The sequence below is a fragment of the Balaenoptera borealis genome (genome assembly GCF_965194805.1).
Source record: "Balaenoptera borealis genome assembly, chromosome: 14".
NCBI lineage: Eukaryota > Metazoa > Chordata > Mammalia > Artiodactyla > Balaenopteridae > Balaenoptera > Balaenoptera borealis.
Window position 1 is genome coordinate 81,943,670 of NC_138875.1, and position 16,131 is coordinate 81,959,800.

Genomic DNA, 16,131 nt, shown 5'->3' on the forward strand with positions numbered 1-16,131 from the left:
ATATACAAGGCATTAAATATAATAGTGGTTGGATTTTAGGTGTCTCTTTTAGCAGCTAAGAAATGCTATCTGGCTGTCTCTCTCCACATCGACCCCACTCCAGAAAGCGTATACGCCTTCTTGGCGTATATATTCATTTCATTCTTACCTCCATTTTTTTCTTCTATGACTTCTTTTCTCTTAGACTTTTCTTTCTTATTCTATCCTGTTATACTGTTTCATATCTTTCCAAACTGCTTCCAATCCATTTTTGAAACAGGGCAGAATATAAACAAAGAGACACTATTTTTTTCCAAACCAAATACTGGGGGCACATGGCATCATTTAATGAGCGTTTTCATAGAGAAAACAATGGAAACTAAGGTTGCAACCAATATCTGAACTTGGCATAAGTCCTGGAAAATCTAGGATGCACAAGCATCTTCTATACAGGAGTTACTCTGTATCCCCAGAATCCTGGAAGGCCCTGTATCCTGGACTGGTCCATAAGGACCCTGGCACTCTCAGATCATGTTCCCAATTTGGTCCCCAAACCCAACAGTGCTAGATAACCTCTAAGAAGGAAATTAGTTAAAAAAAAAAAAAAAAAAAAAAAAATATATATATATATATATATGTATGTATATATGTATATATACATACATACACGTATTACTTTTAAACAGAGTAAATCATAAGCAACAAAAGTGCATGATCATCTGCAGAAGTAATCCTACTCTAAGAGATGTTTAGAGGTGTTTGCTGATGGAGATGGGGACAGGATCCAAAATGAATCAGAATGAATAAGATACCCATTTGGGTACCTTATTGAAAAAAGCTGAACATCAGCTGCATTGTGCCCTGCCCACAGAAGGGGGTACCCTGACCAGCAGGCATGAGTGTGCCCGTCCGCTTGGCAAGTACAGTATGTTACCATTAGAAATGTATGCACTTGGTTGATACCAACCATTAAACCCATTCAGCTCTCTATGCCCAGAGTCCAGGTCCACCAAGCAGCCTTCCAAGAGAAATGGGATTTATAAGTAGATTTCTCTGAAGGGGAAGAATGTGAAGATTATCCTGGTCAACTTGGCGGTTGTATTTCCCTCTGTAAAGCTGGTAAATTGGCATTTTTACATATAAAATTCTTGTCAGTTTTGTTAGCCTGGGTCAGTCCCTGTGAGAAGGATCAACTGTGGGAGATTGGCCAACGAAGTCACGTTTTAAGACTTGCAGAAAGAACTAAGGTCTAAATCCAGGGGCCGCCCACCACCAACAATATACCTCCTGAGAACACTCTTCACGTGAGCAAACCAGTCTCTCAGAAAGAGCAGGGAAGCCAGGTCCCTTTTAGAGAAACAATCTCTCATTCATTAGAATCATTTCCATCCAGAACCTACCAAATGCATACTATAAGACCCAAAACAGAATCTACAGCTTGAAAAACAAAAAAGGAACACAAATGAGGTTAACCAAAACAAAAACAGAAATAGGGTAGAAAGACTACTGTAAGATATAACATTATTATTTTTTTAATGTTTATTGAAAACTAAAGAAGAAGACCCAAGTAAACAGACTTTGGTTAAACTGAAATTTAAAATATAGTGATGATTATTTTAAAAAAAGGTAAATGCATAAATAAAGGAGGACCTTTTCAAGATCCTTAGGAAAGCTCAGATATTGCCCAATTGATCTAGTTTACTAATTCCAAAGAGGAAGCAGCCTACGTAAGCCAATTTTCTGCCCATTAAGCATCTCTCTGGTTTATTTTTTCTCTCTTGGCATTTCTAGGGGTGAGCAAATATCCTCAGCTCCACACTTATCCTACCGTGAGTGCCTGGATCTCTTCTTCTGCTTCCGCTGTTGTCTCTTCCAGCTCCGTCTTTGCCTGGCGGAGCTGGCTCTCCAGAGCTGCCCGGGCTGCCTGCAGGGCTGTCAGCTGAGACTCGCGCTCCTGCAGAGAGAGCTGCAGCTCCGTGAGCTGGCGCTTGAGCTCCAGTTTCTGCTCTTCATGCTCTAGACTGACCTGAGACAGAGAGAGAGATGCTCATTGACCTTAACTGAAGAGAAAGCCAAGACGCAACCTGCCGTGCAATCTGCATCTTAAATTTGGTCATGGAATCAAATTTTCAGCACTCAACCGAGAAGGAAAAAAAATGCAATAAAACAGCTCTGACTTCGATAAGTCTCAAAAATCAACAGGAGTGAGAACACATTAGAGTATATACAATGTATATTATCAATACAAACCATCCCTTCCTTTTGTATATTCGAATGCTTGGGAAAGCTTCTAAAAAAAAACCACACAGCAAGAATCCCCTATGAAAATGATGACGATTGTTCTTATTAGAAAAACATTTAAAAGTAAACAGATATAAATAACATCGTATTAGTAACAAGGACACCTTTACAATGGGAATACAAGTGGAACAACAGACTGAATTCTACTTATTTTAAATATTTCTGCTCTGATTTTCCTGATTAGGTAACCCAAATTAAGGTCATATTGTGTACTAATCATTCTTCCCTCCATCTGCCCATCTATCCATCTATCTACTCAACCTTTCGTCTATTCAAGAAAAATTTACTTGGGACTTCCCTGGTGGTCCAGTGGGTAAGACTCTGCGCTCCCAACACAGGGGGCCCGGGTTCAATCCCTGGTTGGGGAACTAGATCCCACACGCACGCCACAACTAAGAAGTCCGCATGCAGCAACTAAGAAGTCCGAATGCTGCAACTGAAGATCCCGCATGCTGCAACTAAGACCCGGCGCAGCCAAAAATAAATAAATAAATAATGAATAAATAAATAAATATTAAAGGTAGTCACTATTAACATAAAAAAAAGAAAAAGAAAAATTTACTTGGCAAATTCTGTGTAAAAGGAAATACGGAGATGAAAAACAGTCTCTGCCTTCAAGTTGGGGAGAAAAATAAAAACCAACCATAGCCATACATTGTGGTCGAGTGCAATGGTCAGGAGATGCAGGGATGTGACGGGAACACAGCAGAGGGGGAGAGGAGGTGACTGGGGATCTCTGTGTTGAAGAATCCAGGAGCCAAACAAGCAGCTAAGGAGGGAAAGAAAATTCCAAGCAGAGGAAGCAAGACGTCCAAGGCGTGGAGATGTGGGAGACCCTGGCACATCTGCTGACGTCACCAACACTGACAAGCTGCCCTAGGGACCAGACCCTGTGTCAGACATGGGGATGCCAAGCAAATAAGAGATGCTTGCTGCCCTTGGAGAGCCCACTGAAAGCGAAAGGGTACAAGCTAAACATGAAAGGCCACGGGGACCCAAAGGAGACATCCCATCCAGCTCCAGGGGGACAGAGAAGGCTCCCTGGAAAAGGTGACACCCAAGTCCCAAAGGCCAAAGGCATGAAGAGGAGAGAGCCTTTAAAAGGTTTAGCCCAGAGAACCAACAGGATGTAGTGGTTAACTCAGAGTGGGGCCGAGAACAAAGGACAGAGAGGAGCCAAAGGTGACACCTATGTTGCTGGGCATCTGAATTACACAGACAGTGAGACCACTGGCCACGACAGGGAACAGGAGAGGAAGGGCCAATCTGAGGAGAAGGGCAAGAAATTCACTCTTGACACGTTGAACTTGAGCTGCAAGGGAGACATCTGAGTGGAGGTGTCCAATGTCTGCTGGGACAACAGGTCAGAAACTCAAGAGACAGGCCTGGGCGGGTCGGCTGGATCTGGGAGCCCTTCACAAGTCCACGGCAGCCGAAGCCAAGGCTATGATCTCTCTCTAGTGAGGATGACGAGGGGGACAATGGCTGCGGCAGTGGCAACAACGATGTGACAGCAGCAGGTGCAGTACCCATGTACAGCGTGCCAGGCACTGTCTTCACCCATTTCCTCTCCCTAACAACCCAACAAGGATGGTATGACTATGACTTCCATTTTACAGACAAGCAAACTGTGGCCCCGAGAGATTCAGGAACTGAGAAGACGTCACACAGCTAAAAAGTGGCAGGCTTAACTACTTACTGTTGGTCTTATTAAAATGCCAGCAGTCGGAGGAGGCTGCGACTCTGCTAGCATGCCTGAAAACTCCCAAGGCCACTTGGCAAAACCATGAGAGGCCGGTGACATCACTGTCACACGCCAGCAGGAAGTTGGGGAGCAGGATGCTGTCCGATGCAGGGAGAACCCAGGGGCCCTGCGCCACACAAGCTGCTGGAAAACTGCTAACGCTGCACACACGGGCTGCGGGAAGGACACCCAGGACCCTTGCAGGCGGGTCAAACCCGAGGCTGAGGCCTCTACCCTCAATCTCAATGGCAGCAGGTGGCAAAGAGAAGGCGGATAGCCTGGCTAGATTTAAAGCTAAACTCCAGGAGAAAATATGTGCAAACAAAGTGACTGACAAGGGACTAATCTCCAAAATACACAAACAGCTCATGCAGCTCAACATCAAAAAAACAATCAACCCAATCAAACAATGGGCAGAAGATCTAAATAGACATTTCTCCAAAGATGGCCAAAAAGCACATGAAAAGATGCTCAACATGGCTAATTATTAGAGAAATGCAAATCAAAACTACAGTGAGGTATCACCTCATACGGGTGAGAATGGCCACCACCAAAAAATCTACAAACAATAACTGCTGGGGAGGGCATGAAGAAAAGGGACCCCTCCTGCACTGCTGGTGGGAATGTAAATTGGTGCAGCCTCTAAGGAGAACAGTATGGAGGTTCCTTAAAAAACTAAAAATAGAGCTACCATGTGATCCAGCAATCCCACTCCTGGGCATATATCTGGAGAAAACCATAATTCGGAAAGACACATGCACCCCAATATTCATTGCGCCACTATTTACAATAGCCAGGACATGGAAGCAACCTAAATGCCCATCGACAGAGGAATGGATAAAGAAGATGCGGTACATATACACAATGGAATATTACTCAGCCACAAAAAAGAACAAAATAATGCCATTTTCAGCAACATGGATAGACTTAGAGATTGTCATACTAGTGAAGTAAGTCAGAGAAAGACAAATATCATATGATATCACTTATACGTGGAATCTAAAAAAAATAGTACAAATGAACTAATTTACAAAACAGAAATAGACTCTCAGATGTAGAAAACAAACTTATGGTTACCGGGGAGGGGGAAAGGGGGAGAGGGATAAATTGGGAGATTTGGGACTGACATATACACAGTACTATATATAAAATAGATAACTAATAAGGACCTACTATAGAGCACAGGGAACTCTACTCAATACTCTGTAATGACCTGTATGGGAAAAGAATCTAAAAAAGAGTAGCTATACATATATGTATAACTCGTTCACTTTGCTGTACAGCAGAAACTAACACAGCATTGTAAATCAACTATACTCCCATAAAATTTTTAAAATAAATAAATAAATAAAGCTAAACTCCAGACTCCCCTGGAGCATATACAGCCCTGAGCCCCTCAGGAAGCATCCTAAATTTCTCCCACCACCCCTGTGGGGCTGGCTATACTGACTGGAGAACAAAGCAACACGCCTTCCCTGTGGCAGGTTAATGCCCAGAGGAGCTACAGCTACAGGGCAGACACACAAGAGAGACATTTGTGGGAAGGGAAAGCAAAAGCCAGCCAGCCAGCGTTCCCACGCTCAGAGAAATCTATCCGAGTTATTTACACTCACACTCCTAAGGCTGACACTACGGGGAAGTGTGGTTAAACTTACTGAAGAGTAAAAATATCGCCTGGATTAGAAAAGTAAAACCACCGCCTGAGGCTTCTGGATAACCTAGAACAATGGCCCTCAAACTCCGGAAGCATAAGCATCGCCCAGGGCACCGGTTAAAAATGCAAATCCCTGTTCCTCACCTCCACCCAACCCCGATTCCATTCAAAAAGCTGAGGGAGGAAGCCGCCCAGGAATCTGCATTTCAACACACAGGCCACGTGGTCCTAACAGAGCGGGGTCCACACCTTGACAACTCCTGCCCTTGGGAGAAGTGGCCTCATTTTAATACTCCAGTACAAATGAAGACATTCCTAAGCGTCAGAATTCAAGGTTTGGTCCTTAACTAAAGACTGTCTGCTTAACGGTCTTTGCCTTAAGAGAGATCATCTCCGCTTTGAAGAATTCCATCACAAATATTTGAGCCCAGTGTCTCTACGCCCAGCCGGGATGTCCCACTTGCAAGGACCGCCCTCCTGAGCTCCGGTCCTGCCTCTGGCAGTGCCAGCTAAACCCACCTGCCAGGCTGACAGCCCCCGACATCAGGGATGGGTCTGTCTTGTCACCACTGTCTATCTGGCTACTAATTGGCACACAGCAGGCATTTGATAAATACACAGTGAGCCATGTCAAGTCACAGCTTCAGTCAACCTCAAAAGGTTCGCAACCAAATGTGTGGTATTTTCCTCCCCAAACCTGGCTGCCTTTCCCAGTTCCCTTATATTGGGTCGGCCAAAAAGTTCATTCGGGTTTTTCCATCTTATGTGAAAACCCAAACGAACTTTCTGGCCGACCCAATACCTCTGAAGCGAATCACCTTCCATCAGACAAACCTAAAGTTTACATTTCTCTTTTAGTCTCCCACTGTCATGGGGGGGCCTCTGTCACTGTCATTAAGCCGTACTATGTGCTAAACTCCGTGCATGGACACAGTCATGTGACCCTCGATGAATCAGGATACAGGAGGAATCACTTTGCCCCCATTTGAAGATGCACCAATTTACGTCATCCTCACGTGACCCCATGAGGGAGATACGTTTTCATGGCCGTTTTACAGATGAGGAAACTCAAGCACAGAGGCGGTAGGGTAGCCTGCCCCACCCGAGGTTACCAAACGCCTAAAAAGGGGAAGTGGAATTCTACCGCAGACCCCCACGGCCCTGTCTGCACTCTTCACCACCACACACAATGGCTCTCGTGTAAGTACTGATTTGTGCTTGATGCTTGGATGACTGGGGGCCCCTGGGTCCTCCAACAAACAGCCTCGGGAGATCACCCCTCACTCTCACCTCCCTCAGCCTGGTCTCCAGCTCCAGCAGGCGATTCTTGTCGCTGTGGTCTTGGTGGCTGATTTTTTCCAGCTGCTCCTCCAGCTTCCGGTTCTGGGCCTCCAGTTTCCCAGCCTGTGTCTCCAGGTAAAACTTCTGCTGCCTGAGTTCTGAAATCATTTCTTCCTGGGCCTTCCTGGTGGGGGTGGTGGGAGGAGCCAAGCAAATTCACAGTCTCATTAGAGGCGAGCATGTCCCCTCAGAAGGACGGGCAGAAGCAGGGCGAGAGGTACGTCTCAGCAAGCGGACCACACTCGTTCCCAGGTCAGCGCCGCCCTGACCCGGCCTCGCGTGCATGGCCCCAGCACGGGGACCTGGGGCCCATTTAGTCCCCACTGCTCAGAGTCCCTCGTCAATGGCATTAAGTATGGTCAAGGGGGATGCAAGAGATACCATCATTTCACTCCTTTGGTAGACCTTTTTATTTTTCCAGTCTGTACAGGAGAGCAGAAAGGGCCTCCTGAGAGTACAGGAGCACCCTCACGACTCACCAAGACAGGCCCTGGGGAAGAGAGGGCGATGAGGAGAAAGAATGCTACTCCTTCTACTTCTCTGTCGACCTTGCTCACCTCTTCACCAGGCCGCTCAGAAGCTGGAATGACTCAAAGATCGGACAGCGGCCTACCAAGCTGGTTTAAACTAAGATGGGAGTGTTTAAGATCTCTCAAGGAGACTGTAATTCTTTGGGGAAAAAGATTAAGATCAAAGTGCTCCCGGAACACAGGAGAGTCCTTGCTGAACCCCAAAACTCACCCCCAAGGGCCCAACTTCACAACAGCGAAATGGATGGCCCAGTTGGGCACACCTGAGATCACCTCTGGCTGATTACAGGAGGCGAGTCTGGGGAACGAGGTCTCCAGAAGCAAACTGTAAATTACTTCATTAGAGAGACCAAAACACTCTGTGATGGGATGGTAACTTGAAGCATTTAAGAAAACGCAGCTCAAAAGAGAGGGCGGGTAGAGTGAGACCACTTCAGAGAGGGCAAAATGACGTAAATATATGGAGGCCGGGCCCCGCCACAGGAGTCGTTAAATCCGCTCCTGCTCCGCCAGACAGAAGAACAGAGTTTGTGGCCAGGAGAGAAGACCAAAGTGGAATCAAGCACACAGCTAGAATGTGAACACTTACATGTTCCTCTGGGTAAAGAGACTGCTGTTTGCCGCAAGTTTATTGGCTTCCGACAATTCCACTATCCTCTGTTCCAGGGATCTGATCTTGGAATCCATGGCGTTGATCATCTGAAACACGGGGGATCTTTGGAGCCTCGCATACAGACGGTAACACCGGAATGAGAGGGAAGTGGGCCACGTGAGTGGGGAAAAGTGTCATGTGAAAGGCAGGCCATTAGACCAGAGACTCAACTAGCCTGTACCCTGAGGAGCGCAGATCTCACTGCTCCAACGATGGCACTCATTTGTTTTATCAAACGGAGACTACAAATCCCCTCACTAGCTAAGGGGCCTGCAGTAAGCACACGCGAGAGGACCTCTTGAGGAACCTGGCATTCCGCGAGTTGACAGGCCTCGTTAAATCCCCGTGTCGTCCACACGCGCCCTGAGCCTGCCAGAGCCTCTAAACTTGCATCTACAAGTTCCTATTTCTCATCACCCACGAGTTTGTCGTTCTCTGGGTGATTCCTTCTCACCCAGCCCCTACTGTCCTAGATTCTCTGCATCAAAGCTTCCCCAACTTAATGAAACATAATAATTGGCCAGGGCAGGAAAGGGGCGGGGGGCGGCGTGCTGGTCAAAAATATCACTTCCCAGGACCCTCCTTTAGATATCCTGTTGTGAAAAGTCTTGGTAGGGTCTGAGATAATAAGTAGATTAACAAGCACAACAGGGGAAACTTTTAAGCTGCAAGTTTCTGAAACATCTGCCTACACAGATTAGAAAGGAAACGAGATGCCTAAGGGCGGCCACAGGCCACTGGGCACTTCGTCGGGGAGGTGGCGGGGGGTTGGTGTGTTGAAAGACAGGGTTCTCGTTGACGCAGGTCAGCGTGAGTTCTTAAAGAAGGGCGTGAAGGGCAAAACTGGCCACCCCGAGCCACCACTGCCACTGCTTTTATGAGAAGGGGTTGCAGGGAGAGCTTTCTGTTAGCAGCAGACTCCACGGGACAAAACAGACCAAATGGACTCTTCTCCAGAGGGGGCCTCCTGGCGTGGTTCACACGCCCTCCCTTGGAGACCGGCTTTGAGATTCTGTCTACCTACCGCCTTCTGTTCGCTGAGAATCTTGCCTTTCTCGTGGGCCTCCTCTTCGTGTCTCTGCATCAGATTCTCCAAAGTCTCCTTGTCGGCTAGGTCTTTCTTTATCTGATTGTCCAACACCTGAGGAAAAACAAAAGGAGAAGTTAAGTGTCCTGAGCAGAGCAGACTAACCAGAGGCACTGGAGAAACACAGGAAAGGAGGGGAAAAGCAGTGGAGAAGCCATGCTGCCCCAACTCCGGGGCACAGCGAGGGAGTGGGGGTCTGTCTATCAGCCAGGAGGAGGTTAAGAAGTCAAGTATGACCATCAAATGGCAAGTAACCGGAGGACGTGAACTAAGAACTTATTTTTAAATCAGCAGCCAAAATGACCTGAGAAGTATAGCCAAAGGGGAGGTGGACTCCAGAATGAGAGGGAAAAAAAAAGATCTCTCTAGAGATCTTAACGATTTGCAGCTATTACCTAGGGGCAATGTTATCGTAGTCAATGCGCCAGTAGTTTTCAGAACACTGCTTGCTCTTAATTTGTACAAAATTAATCTCGTTATCTCCAGGCTGTGTGTGGAGAGATGGAAAGCCGAAGACCGAGGAAGTCTGTGTGACCAAGGCTGACGTTCAGAAACAGCCAGGGACGAGTGGATTCTGCCCACCGATAAAGTAGGTGGGGAGTCAGTAGACTGAAGAGACAGCATAAAAGAAAGGGGGGGAAAAAAAAAAGGCCTCTTTCCTCCGTTCTTTCCTCTGATCCAGCTGGGGGTGAAAATAAAAAGTCATTGGAAAGAGAAATCATTCCCAGGGGAAGAGAAATCATGTGTTCTCAGTGCTGAGAATGCCACTGTAAGCACCTACTGTTCCCAAGAGGAAAAAATAAAACAGTAATGGTGTCACCATCCACCAGCTGATCTAATGTTCTGCGAGGGACACACACAGCCCCACCAGCTGCCAGAACAACTGGTGAAAAAGAGAGGAGAAAAGGAAGGCGACATCATAACTTGCCGAGCCTTTGACCACGACCCTGTGTTTCTCATCACTGTGCTTCTCTGAATGATGGCGACTGCATCTGATACTGGGAAGAAAGCCCAAAGAATTGGGGTCACAGATGGGAACTGAAATCTGCCTGTCCCGCATTATCTATTGTGATGGGCCCTTCGTAGCTCATGGGGACACAGTCGCTGAAAAGAGCCAATGAACAGGGAGGGGGTCCACATGATAAAGAAAGGAAAGAACAGATTTCAAAGAGGGCTTTAAACTAGAACTGACTGATGAAAAAAATAGAGTGAGAGTTGGCAGAGAAGAATAAGAGGTGGAGGACGGGGTCATGGGAGAAGGGACGAACCTCAAGAGGATAAGTGGCCTGCTCTCTTGGATGTCAGGGCACGATTCTAAAATTATGAACAAGAAAAGGACAGAATCTGGGGTATGATCACAATTATTACCAAAATGGCCTCACAGGGGATGGAACAGGAACACAAAGCAGAGCAGACTAAAAAGAAATGGTTTCATAAAGATGCCAGGAGGGAAGACAGAAGAAAACAGATCTTTCCCTAACATTCTCTAGGATCTATAAAGCCAAGTTCTTGCCATCTAGAAGGTAGCAGAGACCACATAATGTCTAGACCAGGAATGCTCTTTTTTCATGCGGTGCTAAAGCAATGAAGCACATTTTCAGGATGACTCTACTCAAACTAAGACCTCCACTTTGGCAGCGGTGGATACCAACATAGGTTAAGTGTGAGCCACAAGGAACGAGCCTTTCTCAAGGATGTACACCTCCCGGCTTTGATTGGGTTAAACTGACAGGAGGATGAACAAGAAGATGCATGGGAGGGAAGCAAGGAATTTGTTTGAAATGAGAGATTCCACTGTAGACATTTATATCAATTGAAGATATCGACAGAACATGGCTTTTTGACAGAAAAGTCAATATACTGACCCAAATTACAGAATGGATTTGCAAAGGTTATTTTCATCATGGAAAGATACCAGTGGACTACTGTATACATTCTCATAATTTTCTGAAAGTCAGTTTATTTCAAGGATAAAAGTCTGGACACCAGTAAGAACTCAAACCAAAAGGACTGGTAGGTAAATGCACTAAAGTAGAGGGTCACACTAAAACACGGTGTCGTCCCTTCTGGGTTATTTTCCTGGTATTTCTTTCAATGAAAAATAACCAAAAGTAGCACGAGGGGTAAAAGAAGGAAAGTGTCAGGGTAGTGATGGTGAAGATGCTGTGTGAGCATGTACATGTGTGGTTCTCCAGAAAAGGAACAGCCAACTCTTTGAGAATACCAACCAAATCAATAACATGATCATCACAAAAATTAAAAGCCTCCTTCACTGTCTGACTTGGAAGGGAAAGAGACAATATTTGAGATGATAATGAACAATGTCTGATTCTCAAGAACGTAAGAATTAGTTAAAGGCTCAGTCCAAAATCATGATGAAAATGTGATGTGATTTCAAAAGGAAATAGATAGGCTGGCAGTCATTTCTGATCACTGAACTTATTAATAATAATTGAATTGAAATAATAATTTCAGTAAGTAAAATAATAATTGAATTTATTATTTTATATGATAGGCTGGACTATTTAGGCCAGTTCTTCTATGAAAAATGATTTAAAATGCTAGATAGAATATGGAAAACATTTTCCCAAAAGCACCTAAAAGTTGGCAAGAGAGTAAGAAATTACAGACTAAAATCTAAGTGAAAGCAGAAACCCAGCTATTTTGAACTTGAGGCATTTGCTGAACCAGATAAACTTGAGCTTCATTCTTAATTGCCTCAAAGGGTAAGAAGACAAAGAAGTCAAAGCCCAGGGCCACCCACAAGGTGGGCACACATTTTCATTCAAGGCCTCAAAGAATTCTCATTATTAATTTTCCAAGGAAAACGAGCAGCTGACCAGGCACACAAAAAAGAGAGACACCATGGAAAAGAGCCAAGAGAAACAACAGAGCAGGAACAGACCTTCAGATACTGGAATCATCAAATACAGATCATAAAACAACTATGCTAATGCATTTAAAGAAGCAGAAGATAAGCTTCAAATCAATGCAGGAAATAGAAAGTTATTGACTTAAATAATCTAGTAAACTTGGGGAAGAACCAAACAGAATGTCAAGAAACAAATAAATACAATAACTGAAATTTAAAACTCAATGGATGGGGACTTCCCTGGTGGCACAGTGGTTAAGAATCCGCCTGCCAATGCAGGAGACACGGGTTCGAGCCCTGGTCTGGCAAGATCCCACATGTCGCGGAGCAACTAAGCCCGTGCGCCACAACTACTGAGCCTGCACTCTAGAGCCTGCGAGCCACAACTACTGAGCCATGTGCCACAACTACTTAAGCCCATGTGCCTAGAGCCTGTGCTCCACAACAAGAGAAGCCACTGCAATGAGAAGCCCGCTCGCCACAACTCGAGAGAAGCCCATGCGCAGCAACAAAGACCCAACACAGCCAAAAATTAATTAATTAATTAATTAAAAAATACCTCAATGGATGGGTTTAACAGCAAATTAGACAGGTAAGGGTTAGTACACTGGAAAATCAGTCAGAGCTTAACCAGAATGTAGCACCAAAAGACAAGGAAATGGAAAATACAAAAAAAAAAAAAAAAAAAAGGATAGATTGGTGGTAATCTAACACATGTCTAATCAAATTCTCATAAGGGAAGGAAAGAGAGAAGGGGAAGAGACAATACTTGAGATATAACAACCAATAACTTTACAGAATTGATTTTTTAAAATATATACATATACTCCAAAGTCCAGTATACCTCAAGGAGGATAAATAAAAATAACTCCACATCTAGACACATCACAGTAAAACTTCAGAAAATTAAAGATAAAACAAAGTTGTAAAAGAAAAAAGAAAGACTGCTTTCAAAGAAAGCAACAGTTAGACTGACAGCTGACCGTCAACTGCAATAATAAAAGCCAAACGTCAATGGAATGATATCTTCAAAAAGTATAAGAAATAACTGCCAACCTAGAATTCTATCCCCAGTCAAAACATCTTTCAAGAACAAGGATGAAATAGAGACATTTTCAGACACACAAAACAGAGAGCCTGGCACCAGCAGACCTTCACTAAAGAAAGTCCTCAAGGATACACTTTATAAAAAAGGAAAAGAATTCCAGGTTTAAGATACAAGAAGGAAATTAAAAGCAAGGAGATGGTGAATCTCTCTAAATCTAAATTATCATGGACTCAGTGACAGTGGATCAAAGAACATTTTAAAGATGGAATTGAGACACATGACGATCAAATTTTCTTAAATAATAAACTATTTTTGAACTTCGGATATCCAATCGGCCCCAAGGATAACACCCCAAGACCTCCCACCATGGCCCAAGGACAGCATTTACCACGGAGAGTCCTTTGTTCTAGCAAGAAGTGGCTCGAAGTGCCTGGGAAGAGAAAGGAGCTACATGGTGCTATAGGAGGAAGGGCAGGGAAGACTGTAGTGTCTTTACTTTAATTTTTTCCTCGTAGTGCTGTTCTTTCTGTTTCAGGTGCACCTCCAGGTGCTGGGCTGAGACCTGGGCTTCTCGGTGCTTCTCCTCCAGTTCCTGGACACAAAAGAACAGATGGTCAGGTGTGCAAGGGAAGGACAGAGCCGATGCATGTTAGACGTTCACAGGAGACACCACTTTGGCACAGGCACCAAAGGCAACAGGCATCTGTTTCTTCATGACTAGCCCTTAAGGCCCTTGGGAAAGGAAACCACCACCAAGCCTTGGCCCTGGGTTTTCCAGCTCCGAGTATTCACACACATAAACACATGGCTGGTGGGCTGGGATCAGAAATCTGTCAGTGCGACAGGTCAAACAAAGGCAGCTCTTCATCTCTGCCTAGAGAAATGAGAGTGACAAGGCAACACAATTTGAAAAATTCAGTACAGCACAAAGCCCCTGACCACTGTCTTGACGGCCTTAAATGAGGAAAGTAATATCAATTTAAGTTTTAAGTTAATTTATTATGAGGATAAAAAATTTTTTTGTATTTTCCTCATTAACAAAATGATTGCTCAGGAACCCTAGCTAAGAAGGAAAACTAATGTAACAATTCAAACACTTTGAGTTTTGAATGATTATTTTAACTGACTGGTAATATGGAGCATGTGAATATCTGGAGGTGTTCATATGATATCATGTTTATATGAAGTTTACATGATATAATGCTAATGGGAACAAGGCAGAACATAAAATTCACTAAAAATGACATAAACGTGTACACATACATTGAAAATAGGAAGAGAACGTGGAGTAATATAAATAGCTCAAATGTAATGTCCTCTTCATTCTCTTATTAAGATTTCTGCTTTCAAACAAAATTGTAATTCATTTGGAAATTATACCAATTCATTTGCCAACGTATTATAAACTGATCGTATAAAAGGCAGCATTCAACTCACCGAAACATTCTCTAAATGAAGCTATCTGCGTTTACATTAATTCTTATGAATCTGGACCCATTAGTTAATTACTAATAACAAAAGTCATTACTCCAAGTTTTTGTCTCTTCACACTATCTTGAAATTTTCCTTTGAAATGGAAATAATAAGAATTTTGAAGAACGAGGAAATTATACAGGATATGCCCATAAAATGGAGAAAAAAATAATTTTAGATTCACACACACATGAAATGTTACTTATTAAGCTTTTGAAATTCTAAAGTCTGCAAGCAGTTGACTTTGCTTTGGGGGCCAGTAAAGTATTCAATGTTAAGACCAGGTGCACAAGATCTACTGCAAGCTAACAGATGTTATCTTGAAAAGTTGAATGTAAACAGGATTTTAAGTAATAAAAACATACTTTAAGGGCTTTATGTATATTAAAGGATCCCTGGCAATGAGGTCTTTTATTAAAGCAAAAGACTCTGCTATAATGAGAACCCCAATTAGCTGTTTTGAAAGTTCTTATCAGAATAGCAAATATTTTAATGCAAATGATATTTGGGATGTGTTTCCAAGCATCATCATTATGTAACAGTATTAAGGACCCCTCTTTGCCCATATCCCAGATACTTCACAACCTAAGCATCAGGTTCTTGAGCAAAAGGCACCCTCCGATAAATGAAGTCACAACCACAAAGGTACTCGGACAGGTGGCAAGATACACTTGGAAAAAGAGATCTGCCTACTTTTTCTTTATTTTAGAAATCACTTGATAATCGTCTTGTCTTAGTTTCAGACCTCCTAAGACAGCACAGGAATGGAAATCAATCTGAAAACAGGTCGAAAACTCAGATACCTGAGACTGACAACCTTAAGATCAAATTTCCGGTCTACATATGCATGGGAGTTTACAACATATAATCCAGGAATGCAGAACTCTACACTCCCACATTTTAACTGGCAAGCAAACCTTGGAAAAGCGGACATTCTAAAACCTGACTTCTTGACATTTTGGCATTTTTTGTTGTTGTTGTCATTTTTTAAAACGTTATCTTCTCTACACGTGTTGGATCAGATTCTTCAGTCCTGTTATGCAAACAGTACTGTTCGTTGCTCTATTCCCAGCTCCTAGAACAGTGCCTGGCACATAGTAGAAGCTCATTAAATATTTGTTGAATGAATGAATGAACACATCACCATTAAACAGAGAAACACTTTGCAACCACAAGACTTAACCACGTCGTTTGCACCAAGCAAGGGGGTAGCGGTGGTGGAATCTCCGTGGGAATTCATTTGACTCACGGTAAAATTCACACATTTGACAATCGCCAAGAGATACTTGGATGATGGAACGAGAGAACAGAAAGGGTAGACTGACAATCACATTTGCCTTTGTGTGTAGACGTTATCTATAAAGACTGTGTGTCAGAGCAAAACAATTTAACTGGTTTCTCTTTACACCTGTGTGTTCAAGAGTGCCCACACGCTCATGAATATAGACAA

At 43.8% G+C, this 16,131-nt stretch overlaps 1 protein-coding gene across 5 annotated transcripts in view; it reads right to left on the reverse strand.

Moving 5' to 3' along the window:
- Window positions 1-16,131, reverse strand: part of CIT (citron rho-interacting serine/threonine kinase) — a 168,422-nt gene that overhangs the window by 50,390 nt on the left and 101,901 nt on the right. For all 5 annotated transcript variants that reach the window (XM_082355799.1, XM_082355798.1, XM_082355797.1 and 2 more), the window contains 5 exons: window positions 13,705-13,800; window positions 9,226-9,342; window positions 8,139-8,248; window positions 6,969-7,143; window positions 1,808-2,005 (listed from right to left, as the gene is read on the reverse strand). In XM_082355799.1, coding sequence (XP_082211925.1) covers window positions 1,808-2,005; window positions 6,969-7,143; window positions 8,139-8,248; window positions 9,226-9,342; window positions 13,705-13,800 — 696 coding nt within the window. The remainder of the gene's footprint in view (window positions 1-1,807; window positions 2,006-6,968; window positions 7,144-8,138; window positions 8,249-9,225; window positions 9,343-13,704; window positions 13,801-16,131) is intronic.